The sequence below is a fragment of the Heptranchias perlo genome, chromosome 14 (genome assembly GCF_035084215.1).
Source record: "Heptranchias perlo isolate sHepPer1 chromosome 14, sHepPer1.hap1, whole genome shotgun sequence".
Taxonomy (NCBI): Eukaryota; Metazoa; Chordata; class Chondrichthyes; order Hexanchiformes; family Hexanchidae; genus Heptranchias; species Heptranchias perlo.
This window is the reverse complement of record NC_090338.1, coordinates 7,898,597-7,914,548: the sequence shown is the minus strand read 5'-3', so window position 1 is coordinate 7,914,548 and position 15,952 is coordinate 7,898,597. Positions and strand designations below refer to the sequence as shown.

Here is a 15,952-nt window from a genome sequence, read left to right as displayed (position 1 = left end):
TGGATGAGGATTTCAGCAGCAGATGAGCTGAGGTAGGGACAGAGACGGACGATGTTATGGATGTGGAAGTAAGCGGTCTTGGTGATGGAACAGATTTGTGGTCGGAAGCTCATCTCAGGGTCAAATAGGACGCCAAGGTTGCGAATGGTCTGGTTCAGCCTCAGACAGTGGTCAGGGAGAGGGATGGAGTCAGTGGCTAGGGAACGGAGTTTGTGGCAGGGACTAAAGACAATGGCTTCGGTCTTCCCAATATTTAGTTGGAATATGGGATTAGAGTAGACAGGGCTTGATGGCCGGCACGGACACGATGGGCCGAAGGGCCTCTATCCGTGCCGTATAACTCTATGACTCTATGACTCTATGAAGTTTTTGCGCATGGATTTCGGACAAGCAGTGTGACAGATCAGAGACAGTGGAGGGGTCAAGAGAGGTGGTGGTGAGGTAGAGCTGGGTGTCGCAGTGTACATGTGGAATTGCGAATCTAACATTGTGCTTTCGGATGATATCGCCAAGGGAGCAGCATGTAGATGAGAAATAAGAGAGGGCCAAGGATAGATCCTTGGGGGACTCCAGGAGTAACGATGCAGGAGCAGGAAGAGAAGACATTGCAGGTGATTCTCTGGCAATGACTGGATAGATAAGAATGGAACCATGCGAGTGCAGTCCCACCCAGCTGGATGACGGAGGAGAGGCTTTGGAGGAGCATGGTGCGGTCAACCGTGTCAAAGGCTGCAGACAAGTTGAGAAGGATGAGGAGGGATAGTTCTAAAATAAATCACCAATGCTTTTAGAGACCAATATATCAGTTCATTATAAACTGATATGTGTGTTCCAAAAAGTAACAAATGAAAAATGGGAGAAATTGCAATCCCAAATTATACAGAACAAAATTATGAAGGCAATAGGGAACTTGGCATCAATGAAAGGCTCTAGGAAATGGTTACTGGGCTTCATACAACAGGGGTCAAGATATCCCCAAAATTAAGAAACACTGGAAAGAAGTTGTCTATTTGTTACAACAACAAGTATATTGGGACAAGAAAAATATCCTGTAGACTGTCCCAATTATTGGCCCAATGCCTCCTCAATCTAAACTTTAAGAGGATGGATGCTGTAATGGAAGGGATAATTCATCCCAGTAAAGTAGGATTTGTAAAAAATTGCTATTCAGAGTTACAAGCTGCTGAACCAAAGGGACCAAAAGCTCCCACATTCTAATCCCAGTTTATGCTGAGTTAGCTGACATTCGGCAGGGTGGCAGTAATATAGTCATATAGCACAGAAGGAGGCCATTCAGCCCATGGTGGCTGTGTCGGCTCTTTGAAAGAACTATCCAATTAGTCCCATCCCCTACTCTTTCCCCATAGCCCTGCAATTTTCTACCCTTCAAGAATTTATCCAATTCCCTTTTGAAAGTTACTATTAAATCTGCTTCCACCGCCCTTTCAGGCAATGAAAGTAGAGGGACTAAAACTGGCTTCAGCACCCATGGGTTGATGAATCAGAGAAGATTCCTGCTCCTGATTAATACTGAGTGACCTCTACTGGAAAATATATGTGTGTAGAGAAGATCAGACTCAGCTGTGATTTTCATCACAGTCAAATAGTCCAGCAACATTCACTATCTAAATTCCGATATGAAAAATGATCACTCCAGCAATGTACTGGAGGGCAAGTGATACCTACAAACCATACCTCTGCATGAATAAATGATAACAGCAAAGAAAATTGGCACAAAAAATACTCCAAATACCAACACTTTATCAGAATCCTTCCTGCTCAGATGAACTAATGATGAGCAGGCTGCCCACCATTCCCTCTATCTTTTGTGATTACCATGAAGCCTTTGGCAAACAGGCTTTCTCCAGAGATCCAAGGGTTTATATCACATGGTGTGGAAAATAAGGTATCTATATATGCAGTCAAAGTGTTCCTGATATGGTAAAACACACAGCAAACAGCAATAGTTGTGCTAAAATACATCATAGCATATTGTTTTGCAAATATCAAGTTATCTGTACAGAATATCAATGGCAAAGTTTCATACACCATTTCTCCTGCCTGTGGAGCCCTCAGAGTCTGTTACATAGTCATTGCCCAGATTTCTGCTGCTTGGCTGCAAAAATTCAAATGCAGAGCTAACATTCTGGCTGAAACATGGTTGCTGATGCATATATTAGGCTATCGGAAATCTGATTGCCTGCGTTAGCCAAGTACAATTCCTCTTACGTTTCCAATACTCCCAGCAAACACCAGTGTCAACTTAGGAAACAATGGTTCCTATTATAGTTAGTCCAACTTGATCCCATTCTTCTCTACCTAACAATCAAATAAATAAAAACCGGGCCTGATCAAAGATGTTACCATTGTTTGGGACCATGGGGTACATTTTCAACTTACTGCCTCGGTGTAAATCGGATATTGCGGATGAGCTGTCCATTACAGAAACCACCCAAGAAATAAAAATCGGGGGCTTTCGATCATGGGCAGCCAATCCACAACGCCAATTTTACACCCAGGCAGTAAGTTGAATATCTACCTCCATGTCTGAGATGGATTCCTCTTAAAAAGAGAACAAGCCTAAAATGCTTTAAGATTAAACTATCTCCTAACCGAGATGAGTTTGCATGTCTGAATCATAAGAACATTCCAAAATCTGGAGATTTAGAAAAATTGAGCCACCTACCTTTAGAATTACTATTGTAGCCAAGTTAAATTGCATGAGAGGAAAGTTTCAGTTCCATCACTAATTATCTAGAAACAGCCAGGGCCTTTAATTGCGCAAAAGGTAAACTGTAGGTCAGTATTCCTAAGCTTGTATGAAAAAGAGTGGAGGGAATTAGCTTATTCAATGAGCTATCACTAGGTCTTACTGTTAAAGATAACTTTGCAGTGGCTATATGAGCCGGCACATGCACGATGGGCCGAATGGTCTCATCCTGTGTTGTACCTACTATGATACTATGCAACTATGTGAAAAGGGATTGGATTCTTGACTGCAGATGGGGAAAAATATAGTAGAGATAGGACATGTGGAGATCTAAGAGAAGGGTCTGTTGTACCCAATGTCTTCAGATTCACTCAAAAATGAAATCAGTCCTAAGACTAAAGAGAATCACAGAATAGCAATTTTTTACAAATCCTACTCCCACCACAGCCAAGTTCTCTTGATGGTGTGATTGATTATGCCTTGAAAGTCTTTAGAGTAGTCACTACATTGTATGTAATCTTGATTGTAAGGTCCAAACAAGCAGCCCACCTGTTCCATCTGTAGCAGCTTGTGTGTAGATTTATTATATTGTGCAGAAGATTTCAGTTAGTGCTAGAGTCTACATAATTCCCCTGTTTATCAATTATATACTATGGTTTATTGCTGACCTCAAAAATCCCACACTATCTCAGATCCAGTGAAGAAGGCTACCTGGCTGTAAGATTAATAAAATTACAACTTTTCCAAGAATTCGCTTTAATTGCAATTATTTTCACTTCTGGATTACAAGGCATATAAAATACCTTCAATTAAATCCCACATGAATTTGTGAAACAGTTCATGTTAACCTTTACTTCTAATTACAGACAGAAATAAAAATTTCCTTTGGTGCTGGGACTGATTCTTCATTTCTGAATGGATTAATACCTTGAAAAATGAATATGATCCCCCAAAGTCAAACATTTCTTGTCAATGCTGTTGTATACAATTTACAGAAGTTGTTTTGAAACAATATTCTCTACCTTCCTCTTCCTGGGGAGAAGCATCCAGCTTAAATTTGGAACAATTAAGATACAGAAGTGAAACAGAACTCTCAAGCCCATTCCCGCACTGCAGACCTTACCAAATAATATTTCCCAATCTAGTTTTATAACACAAGCACTGAAAAATACTGAATTGGTTCTAATTGAAATACAATTAGCAAACCATGAGTTCTCTCTTAATATATGAAAATCTCACTCCAGCAATATAACATGCCTAGGTTCAAAATTAAATGCGCATTGTAATAAGCAAGTTTTTTTGGTCACGGTACAAATCTGAATAGTAATTTCCCAATTTATCTGTTTTAGTGGGAGATAAGGCCGTAAGGTAGTCGATCTGAGATAGAATTGGCATTAAAACTACAACCATTTTCTTTATCAGGATTCCTTTTATGCCTCCAATATTCTTCAAAGAAAGTACAATCTCTCAATGAGCCAGGGGTACCAATAAACTACAATGAAGAGCTTCACTGAGAGGGCTGTAAAATTGTCCAGCCTCTTCCTTCTTGAAAGATTTATGTGTGGCAATAAGGACAGAGAACACGGTTTCAAGACTTAATTAAGTGAGGCAAAATCCACGTGGGTCATATACCTGCACAAGAAGCGAACAAAATTGAAAACAGAAAGTGCATCAGTTCCTCTGAAAAGGTGAAATAAATTGCTATAAGCTAAAATGTTGAATAGAATTTGTGGTACTCCAATAAGACTGTACCAATGGCACAAATTCATCCACGTTGGAAGTGTGGTAGATCACTACTCATGTGAAAATGCCCAAAGTGAGCTGATTTTGAAATAATTCTTAAGGCAAATACCATATCCAGTATAAAATGACTCAAACATTAAAGCCCACTGTCATTAGCAAGTTTATCCAAAATTCCATTGGTTATTGTTTCATATGAAACAGTAGTAGTTTATGTTGAGAGCAACTAACATATCTGAGTGGCATTTATAAAACTGCAATATGATCTCCTAACGACTAAAGTTACTGCATATCCCTGGGGATTGGTCTGTGTATATTTACCTCTTGATGTGCACCTTCTACTGCATTGAATCCTTAAAAACAAGTCTGGAAATCACCAATTTTCTAAGCCTACTTGAATTCCCTGTCCTTCTCTCAGCCTGTGGGTTCTCCATGCTTTTCAGTAAATCTATGGTGGCCCACCAAAAGACCTCTATGACGTGACTGAAGCCACTGTACCTGTCAAGATATCCTGATTATGCAGTGAGATATCTATACAACAGGTAACCCTTTATGCCCTTATGTTGAACTTGATTTGTCTTTCTTTTTAATTCTTTATTCCCTTTGATTAATTGAAAATTGAGTTTTGTGCTTTTATTACAACAAAGAATAATATACTTGAAAACTAATCACAAAGAAGAAAGGATTTTACAGAACCTTGAATAAAAAAGAAAGAAAACAAAATAACTTGCATTTATATAGCAGTTTTCACGACCTTAGGGTGTCCCAAAGCACCTCACAGCCAACAAAGTACTTTTGAAGTATAGTCACTGTTATAATGTTTATACTGGATATGGTATTTTCCTGCTGTTATATTGAAACTAATGAATCTACAAACACCCCTTGTCATACCTGACTACCAGCCCTCCTCTGCTCTCTGAGAGGCAAGCTACAGTTTAAGGGCCACCATTTCTTCTTCCTGGGTGCTACTTTCTTGTCACACTTCTGTTTTCTCACATTGTTGCATATCAGCGTATTCTTCTGTTTCTCAAGAGCAACAGACTTTTATCAAGTTTAATATCAAATCTATGCATCTATTTTCATAAGTGACAATATCTGATTTTCCCCTTGTGCATTTAGTTTTCAAAGCCCCCATGATTCTGTTAGATGTAAAGCAACAACTCAACAGAGACACTGGAATGGAGGACAATTTATATAACACGGGAAGTAGTAGTGTGTCTTATCATGTCCTGTAATTAAGGTTGCAATCTTTTAAAATTATTTTTCTAAAGCTTATTTTTTTTCCCACAAGGTGTATAAACAGAATCCACAATGTGGACTAGTGCAATCAAATGGTGATTCCAATTGTGAGGACAGAGAAAGAGCTTAATAAGTGACTCCTGATTTTATGCTCTGTGAATTTGGTGTTTTTCTCATTCCTGAATAAACTTTATATATCACTGTACAGCAACAAAATGGTCTTTCAAGTGTTAATAACTCTTTCTATAATTTAACACATCCTGCCCATTCCTAACTGGATGCCCATCTGAGTGCCAAGGTTACATACAGCATGCAAAACAGCACGAAGAATTTGCCATTTTGCATAGATCACATTATAAAGTCCCTATCCCCAAACCACCAAGGCACCAAAATCAGTTGAGAACACAACAGGTTGCTCTAAAATAAATTAGATTGTTTTACATGACTAATTGTCCCTTACCTTCTTCTGGCATCTGTGGGTTATGCAGCAGTGTTCTAAGCCATGGTTTTAGACATTAGCTCTGAGCCCCATTAAGCTGGCCCATTCAAACAACACTTAGACACAAGTATTCAACTATGGGCATATGAGCATTACATTGACTCCAGGTACTCCATATTCACCATAATGTTTTTTTTTTAATCGGCATTGCAGAGCATCTACATTTTGCGGGAAGGGAAGCCTCTATGGTCAGTGTATACCATTGGATTGAAAGCCAGTCCTTGTGTCTCTTCGTGCATACAATCAACAACATCCAGCACTGGGAAACCAGCAATTACTTAACATTGTTGCTGTCTCACTTCTTCTACCCTTCCAGAACAGGGAATCTGTCACTTCTTGACTACAGAGATATTTTATCCAGTGAATACAGTTGGAAAGCCCTATAGCCACAAAATAATTGCTGGTGTCACGTTGAAAGACAAAGACAACAACAGCATGATAGGGCTGCCCAATTTCACTGCATTGCTCGATTCCCAAAGTACAGAAGTCATTAATGCCACCAAAATAGCTATCTGGGCCCCTGCGCATAATTCCATGTTCTTCAAGAACAGAAAAGGGTTTTGCTCCATCAATGTTGAGCTGGTCAGTTCTCACAGACACCCAGATCATACAGCTCCATACCTGCTTCCCAGTCAGCTGTCACACTCCCTTTATCTTAAGGCAATCATCTGTGTCACACTTGAAAGAAAGAGAAAGAATTGCACATATATAGTGCCCTTCATGACCATAGGACGTCCAAAGCACTTTACAGCCAATGAAGTACTTTTCAAAGTGTAGTCACTGTTGTAATGTAGGAAACACGACGGCCAATTTGCACACAGCCAGGTCCCACAAACAGCAATGAGATAATGACCAGATCATCAGTTTCAGTAATGTTGGCTGAGGGATAAATATTGGCCAGGACACCCGGGAGAACTCCCCTGCTCTTCTTTGAATAGTGCCATGAGATCTTTTATGGGCTTCTGTACTATAGTGCTACCACTGAGCCACAGCTAATACCTAGGAAACCAAGATTGCCTTCTTCAGTCTGACTAATAACACCATTGTGGCAGTCACAGATAAGAGAAGTGCAGAAACAACAAGGCCCATTCAACTACCAGGATCAATATAAAGCACACCATTGGCATTGTGAAACAGTTCTTCAATTAGTTTGCAAGATCAGCAAGCACCTTGCAGTACAGCCCACTATGATTTCCAAGATTATTGTTACCTGCTGCATAATTTTGCAATAAATAGAAACCCAGCCATGCAGGAGGAAGATGAGATCGCAATCATGGCCAGAGCAAGGTGCAGATATATACTAAAAGGATGTTATAGTAAAATGAAACAGACAAACAGAAATGCCAGTGCAGCCAAGAAGACTATTGTACCAGATGTTCATTGAAGAGACATTCCTTTGAGTGCCTGAGCTGCTCATTTAGGAAACTCTTCTGTTCACATACATGCAATCACTCAACTACTATTAATGCCTACCCTTTGCTGGATACGATCTTATTCTGCACAATCAATAAGACATTCTCTCGACAAACTTCAGATACATGGAAACTAATTTATTACCCTACTTTTGTTGTCTGTCAGTGATTTTGGTGTTTTTTTCTCCTGTTCTTACTGTTAGTGCTAATAAATATGTGTGCCTCCTAAATCACATCCTGTGACTTCTTCTAAGTGATACCCCTGTGGAAGGAGTAAGTGTGATGGCTGGCTATTGAGTTTCAGTGGATGCCACTAGGAATTTAGGTGGTCCCTAGGACTGATTCCTGGAACGGCCCTGCAACTTTTCCCCACACGTATGCTGTGACTTGCATTGAGGGGCTGGATGGGCTGGATGTGACATTAACCTTGAGAGTCAGCAGCCTCATTAATGTCTATTCTAGCCATGGCCCTGCTGCCAGGCACTCCCTTGGCTTGCTCAATGATCTGTGAGGGAGCAAAAATAGACAGCAATGAAGTCTCTGAGGCCCTATCTCAAGGTTCTTTCAATATAATCCCCCGGATGCTAGACAAGAGAGTTGCACATTGAAGTCCAAGGCCTCTATAACAATATTGCAAACATAAGAGATTCTCACAATATGTTTAAGGCCTATACCATATGGGGCTCTGGTGAAGATGCACATAAGATTTGCCACATGCCTCATGTAGACTTCAGTGCAGTGAAGCCTTCTTGTATGATAACACAAATGTAGCTAGTGGACTCCTCCACACTCATAGCCTGACCTTGCAGGGTATTTTGACCAGGCTCAAGTACTCATACCACATCTTGTTTTTAGCGCAGGCCCTGTGGGGTTCAAATCCCTAGACTCTGCAGTCGATAAAAGAAGCAAGCTGCCTTTCTGGCCAGCGAGTTCCTGCTCCTTCACTGCCACCACCACTTCTCCTCCAGCATGCTCTGTGGCTCACTCAATGCAACCTCCTCAAACTCACTATTTAATTCTTCCCAGGTGCTTTGTGACTGTGCTAGTGTCAATAGGAATTTGATGTGCCACTGACTGCTGACTGGCTCATGGTGGACACCTACAAAAAATGAAGCAAAATATGTGCTACAAATCTGAATGCAAGGCAGCTCTTCAAACAGTGGCAATATACTGTGTATCATGGTATGCTTGAGTAAATGCCTGCGTGAGAGTGAGTCAGTCAGTAGTGACATAACAAGAGAAGGATGGTAGTAGCCATCAGCTTAGAGCATGCCTCTAGCTTCCCATACAATGCTGGGTCTGGAGGTCAGCAACCTCAATTGCTGACAATGGCCTGAAGTTTTAGGCATCTCCTCCATGTGGGTCTGTTCCTTCCTGTTATAAACCATCTTCTCCTGCAAACACAGAAGTAGTGTTGAGGTGCTGGAAGTCCCATGAACACATATAGTGACACCCAAGTGCCCATCCTGCATGCCACCATGTGCGTGAGTAAACAAGCATGCATCACCCCACTAGGTTTTGTTAAAATTACTTTTATTTTGAAGCCCATTTATAATGCCATTGTGACAAGAATTTCAATTGTAAGTTACAGCTTGAATGGTTGCCCTGCTGTAGTATGGCCATGCATGATTAGCATTTCAAAGAGCTGTAGGTTGAATGATTTGATGGAGCAGCAACAAATGCCTAATGGGTTGAGATTAAAAGCTGGGTGGCAAGAACACTCAAGCCATTTACTTGACATAGAGAACTCTTGAGTATTCTTACATGGGCAGTTTCCTTCATGCCTGACATTTTTTTCTTGCATTTGTTTGCAAGACTTCTGGATGTGTGAGATTAACACTGGCAGCCATCTCTCCCACCCTACCCCCCAATTCAGGCATTCTGGATTGCTGTCCTCTGGCAAAGATGCTCTAGCTTGCCATTTCATGCATCAGCACTTCCACTGTTCCATCAGTGAGTCTGGCAGATCTTCTGGCTGACTGCACCATTAGTAAAGAATAGTCACTTTTCTTCCAGAGCCCGTTTCCTACATTGCAACAGTGATTTTACTTCAAAAATACTTAATTGGCTGTAAAGCACTTTGGGACATCCTGCGGTTGTGAAAGGCGCTATATAAATACAACATCTTTCTTTCTTTTAACATTATCTGTATTACAGCCCTATAAAAGACTACTGAAGCAACACTCCAATATTCTGATCAAGTATGTGTGAGCTCCAACAGGCATTCCTTGGAGTAGACAGGAACTTGCCATATACATGTCATTAACCACAAACTTGGGAGTTAAGGTGGGAATGGCCAGAAACAACAAGTCAGGTGGATGTCACACTGCACCATCCCCGTCAACAACCTGCCCCTATTGGAATGTCTACACTAGTATCATTTTTACCTCTATATCTTTCACATCCTTAAAAATTAAAGAGCCTACGTTTCTAGTCTTTTCTTATAATCAGTCCTCTGACACTAAGGATCAGCCTCTTTGCCCTTCTGTGAACTGTTTTCCACAGCTTAGACGTGACCAAAACTGCAATCATCAGCATTCTGTTTGCTTTTGTTGATTGCTACTTCGTAAAACTTAGATGAACTAAACTGTTCAGTCAACTACTGTTTCCAGTTCTCTTGCAGCCTCTCCCCTTGTTAGTTTAGCAGTTCATTGAGTAAGTGCAACTCACTGTTCCTTCTAATGTTTAACACCTTGTAGCTATCTGTACTGAATTCCATCTGCCATAATTTTTCCCAGTTCCATATTTTGTCTGGGTAGCTACGCAGCTCCTTGACTGAATTATCAAATGTGTTTGGCGCTCTGTCTCTCTCTCTCTGTCCCATCATTTAGTAACATCTGTGAATTTGACCAAATTGTGTTGTGTTTCTGAGTCCAGGTTGCCCATGTAGATGAGTCCATTGTTGTAAAATATTTACTATGTTGACTATGTCAGAATTTGTGACCACTTGTTAATACCACCCAGAGTATTCATAACAGTTAAACTGTTATTACCCAGTTGGTGGTAAGTCGTTAATATAAAAATTACCAAAAGCCAGAATATTGCTTTCTCCCTGTGGTGATTCTGTAAAATAACATATCAGACAATCAGAACTATATTGCATGTACCAACCAGCTCCCAATATTTCTACTCACTTGACCCACAGTCATACTGGCACACATTGCCTGTGGCACTGTGCTGCAGTTATTAATCCTCGGCCACATAACAGAAAAAAAATATATGAGCCACCCTTGAATAATGTATAAATATCAAATATAACATTATTAAACACACCACTATAACCACAGCAACTGTGATCATTGCCCCTAGAAACTCCATTTCCAAAACCTGAAAATGTAATAAAACTGCACAGCATAAAAAAGGCAATTGAACTGCTTTTTTGGCACGGTGGGATTGTACTGTATAATGAAAAAAATCGTTAACAGACCACTGTGCAATTGCAACAGAGTATTGCCTTATGCTGTGCATCACAGGTTCCAAAATTACTTTGCTACTTGGCTCTGAATCCAATGTCTCTCTGCAGCGTGGCTCCTTCCCATGGAGCAGTGGGCTGCATAGAGTCACATGGTGGAAGAATAGACTCCCAGCTGCAGGTGTACTCGTAATGAAGTTAATTGAAATGCTGATTTTTGTTGAAGTGAAATTGGGTGAAAGTAACACATTAAAAAAAAGACACACAATATGGCAAATTTTCAAACAAAAAAAAGGGGGGGTTACATTTTAAATGTTGTACATATATGATTCACAGTGCTCGTTTTTAGCATTCTGTGTTTTCAAATATCCTGGCTGGTGATCTATTTGAGTTGCATGAAATAAGATTCAACGGTATAATCGTCCGGCCCCTACAATTGTATAATCGTCAGGAAATATGTAGACGCTGCAATGCATATTTAGAAAATGGTGTCATTAAAAGGAGTTGGGCTATTTCAGACGATAGAAAATGTCAGCAATCTGAGAATTAACTGCCTAAAAAAAAAGTCCGGTTGCAATTAAGTGCAAAAAAAAACCCGACATGCTTGATTTAACAGAAGGGAGAACGACGCAGTTTCAGACTTTTAATAACGAGAATAGTTGAAGGGCAGAGTGCTTTAATCAATAGAAAAAGGCTCCTACGCCGAAAAGGGCAGTTTTTGATTTACACACTGCCGCTGGCGTACTGAGAGAGTGAGGAAACAGTATCTGACATGAATCAAAGGCACGGTCATATTGCTTCGACTTACCCTTTACCAGTCCGTGTGCATCTCTGGCAGAAATGCCCTTTCTCTAAAGTTACTACATATGGATGATTTATACCTTAGCTCTGGGCAAATTGTTAGGAAACACCGTGTTTTTCTCTTCTGTAAATTAACCCTCTCTAATACCAAAAGGTTTTTCTTCGTCGCATTTCTAGAAAGAAATAACACTTTTTTTCCTCCAAAATCATATACAAGTACTGTAACAATACGATGTTCCCATTGAACCCCGAAATAACGTTATGCGCCCTAGGCTTTTCGTATTGATAGTTCACTTTGAAGCAGGTGGGGAAAAATCAAATGTTTAATACCTAGTATTAAAATCCCAACTGCAAACGTTCAAAGAGTTAAGATGAATCTAATTCCACGCCACCTCAAGGGCATAATGGTCTTATTTGAACGCTAGTGATCAAAATAGTTTGCATTCTATTTATCAAGCTCATCTTAAGCATTTCTGATCATTTTATTGCGGAGCTGCATTACCAATCTGCTTAAAACATTTTTTTTTGCTGGAAGTTATCAAAACAGTTCAAAGGGTTTCTGTAGAGGACTGTTCCCTTTGATGCAGTTAATTAAATACCACTGTTTATCAGATTTGCTCTGGGCTTCGTAGACCCACTGTCCCTGTCATTCTAATTTACTGTAGGTAGTCTAGACGCCGCTTTTATTCGTAGCGGAGACAATTTTCGGCAGGCCATGAGAGATAGAGTACTTTGAATTCACTGTTATGTTAAAAGTCTGTGAGCGCTATATCCTGCACTACACTGGGGAAATCTCGTAAGAAAGGATCTCTTCATTAATTCCCGTTCAAGGAATGAACAACGCACCATGGAGACCTGAAACCTGTGAAAAAGATAAATCACAGGTTATGGATCATTCTAAACGTGACAATAACCCGTTTATGGCGCTCTGTGGTCGAATAATCGCGCAATTCAATCAATTGCTTTCCCCTTTAGCTAGCGCCACTAAATTGGTACTAGCGGGTAACTCGCAGGTGTTAGAAGGGCTGCTGGATAAATGCACAAAGAACAGGCACAATTCTATCCCTAAACGCCAGTGCCTGAAATAGGTGATGGCTTGTGGTTATTTTAATAATCGGTAATGCCTGTCGTGAACTTAAAATATGGAACTAAAATTTAATTATGCCCAATAGCGAATTCTTCCTCTTCTCCAATGAGGAGAATTAGGTGAAGATCTGATCATCTATTTCATAACTCACCTCGCTGGATCCGTTGGTTCCAATGTCTGCCCCATCTGAAGTCTGCCTTCTCCACGCAGTCACGTATGGGTTAGCAGGCTTCGCGTTATTCCCAGCGGGTGTGGATGAGCTGTAGGGTTTGAGGAACATTAAGTCGGTCTTAGCCGATTCGGGACTTAAACACACCTTATAGCAGTAGGTTTGAGAAAGGGAGCCGCTGCCGCCCACTTCCATGCAACTTGGCGGGGCTTTTACACTGGGCGGCATCTGAAAGTTGGCGTGGGAATTATTGAGCACGTCTCCCGAATGCTTCCTCCGGAGACAACAGCGGGAGCAACAGGTACTGCGAGGGCAGTTGCGGCCAAGGGTGCCGTGTCTATCTTTGTGACACTTGATGGAGACCAGGGTGATGATGGCCACCAGGAACACGAATGAGACCGAGCCTAAAGAGACGATTAAGTAAAGATTGAAATCGGAGAAGTATTCGATGTTTTCGGGCCTCTCGGTTAAGTCTGAGAAGATCTCCGGAACACTGTCGACTACTGACACGATGATGGTGACTGAGGTGGAAAGTGGTGGCTGTCCATTGTCCATGACTTGGACGACAAGCCTTTGTTTGGGGGCGTCGTGGTCTTCAAAGCGGCGGGTGGTCCTAATTTCTCCCGTGAAAGGTGCCACGCTGAACAGACCCGGGTCGGTAGCTTGGAACAGCTGGTAAGAGAGTCGGGAGTTCTGGCCGGAATCGGCATCGACTGCAGTCACCTTCGCCACGACATAGCCGGGATCCGCCGATCGAGGCACCATCTCCGCCGAACCGTTCGGGCGCAACGGGGACACGACTTCCGGAGCATTGTCGTTCTGATCCAGGATAATCACGTTCACCGTTACGTTGCTGTGGAGCGATGGAAAGCCAGCGTCCTGAGCCTGAACCAGGACCTGGAAATTCTTGAGTTGCTCATAGTCGAAAGAGCGCAGCGCGTAGAGGTTCCCTGTGTTCAAGTTGATGGAGACGTAAGTGGACATCGGGGTGCCCCTTATCTTGCTATTCAAGATGCAGTAGGACACATAGGCATTCTGGTCAATATCTGGATCCAAGGCGGACACCGAACAGATGGACGCCCCGGGCGCGTTATTCTCCATCAAATAAACCGTGTAAGACGGGTGTGCAAAACGTGGCGCGTTGTCGTTTACGTCTGAAACCTGCACTAGGATGGTTTTGACGGTGGAGAGAGGAGGTGAGCCCGAATCTATGACAGTAATGCTAACGTTGTACTCCAGGACACTTTCACGATCCAGCAGGTCATCCGTGACCAGGGTGTAATAGTTCTTGAAAGATGACTGGAGTTTGAAGGGGAGATGAGTGGGAATGTAGCAGGTGGTTTTCCCGTTTTCCCCAGAATCCCGGTCCGTTACACTGATCAGAGCGATCACAGTCCCGGGAAAAGCGTCCTCCCGAACCGGACTGGACACTGAAGTTAGTATAACTTCGGGCACATTGTCGTTGACATCAATGATTTCCACCACCACCGTGCAATGCACGGCCGCCGTGTAAAGACCCCTATCCTTAGCCTGTACATAAATCTCATAAACACTCGCCTCTTCATAATCCACCACCCCTTTGACCCGAATCTCGCCAGTTTGGGGTTCTACCCGAAACAGCTGGCGCAGTCTGGCGGGCGCGTGGTTGCTGAAGGAATAGGTCACCTCTCCATAGGAGCCCTCGTCCAAATCGGTGGCGTTAAGCTTTATCACCAAAGTGTTTCTCGGAGCGTTTTCCACCAGGCAGACTGTATAAACAGCCTGGTCGAAGACGGGAGCGTTGTCGTTAACGTCAAGGACAGTAACGATTACCAGAGCGGTGCCGGATCTCTCCGGGACCCCGCCGTCCAGGGCAGTCAGGACCAGCTGGTGAACGGCCTGGTGTTCCCGGTCCAGGGACCTCTCTAGCACCAATACGGGGAATTTATTGCGTTCGCTGCGAGTCTGGACCTCCAAGGTAAAGTGTTCATTGGGACTGAGCCGGTAGGTCTGCAGAGAATTGGCGCCTACATCTGGATCGTGGGCGTTCTCGAGTGGGAAACGCGCCCCAAGAGCCACCGACTCGGCGATCTCCAAACGGAATTCGCGCCAAGGGAAACCGGGAGAATTGTCGTTCACATCCAATATCTCCACTTCCACGCGGTACAATTCGAGTGGATTTTCAATGACAATCTCTAAATGCAGAAAGCAGGTGGAGCTGAGATCACAGAGCTGCTCCCTGTCCATTTTCTCGTTCACAAACAAAATTCCGTTCTCCAGATTCACCTCTAAATACTGCGTGTTGGGACCAGGGACGATGCGAAACCTGCGAGCGGACAGCTGTCTGACATCCAATCCCAAATCGTCGGCAATATTCCCAACAAACGCCCCGTGCTTCAGTTCTTCGGGAATTGAGTACCGAATTTGTCCAGTGATAAAATCCCAAACACAAGTCGATATAATAAGGGTGACCACTTGCCATTTTAACCAGGTACTTTTTTGCGAACTCGCCATTTCCATGGTAATACCTTGTGCGAATCCCAACCTTACAAGTTCTTGTTATATTCAGCATTAGGACGCACGAGAAGCAAAATAACTGAGCATTGTTTCAGTGGAGATTTAACAAGCGATATGCGTAAAGACGCACATTGATCCTCCGGTTCCAGCATGAAGACCTGCAGACATGCTGACACAAAGCCTCCCCATAGCAGGCAACATCTCCGATTTCTTAGACTCTGGTCCTTACCGTTGCTTCACCCACACTCAGCCGAGTGCTGTTTCTGAATTTTTACTGTATCCGGTGGAAAGGCGGGAGTGCAGTTTGATGTAACCGATCTCGAGCTCCACTTCACCACCTCATTGGAGGACTCGGGCAGGGCTATATTAACCCTTTGATAACTGCAA

The 15,952-nt window shown here is 42.5% G+C and overlaps 1 protein-coding gene across 1 annotated transcript; it reads right to left on the bottom strand.

Annotated features, from left to right (window-relative positions):
- Nucleotides 1-13,015: 13,015 nt before the first annotated feature.
- On the bottom strand, nt 13,016-15,568 carry LOC137332637 (protocadherin-10-like). Its single transcript, XM_067996596.1, has one exon. It carries the CDS (start codon nt 15,566-15,568, stop codon nt 13,016-13,018), a length of 2,553 nt encoding a protein of 850 aa, XP_067852697.1.
- Between the last annotated feature and the right edge of the window lie 384 nt (nt 15,569-15,952).

Coding starts and splice junctions, on each gene's coding strand:
- LOC137332637 (XM_067996596.1), bottom strand. CDS start 15,568: ATGGAAATGGCGAGTTCGCAAAAAAGTACCTGGTTAAAATGGCAAGTG.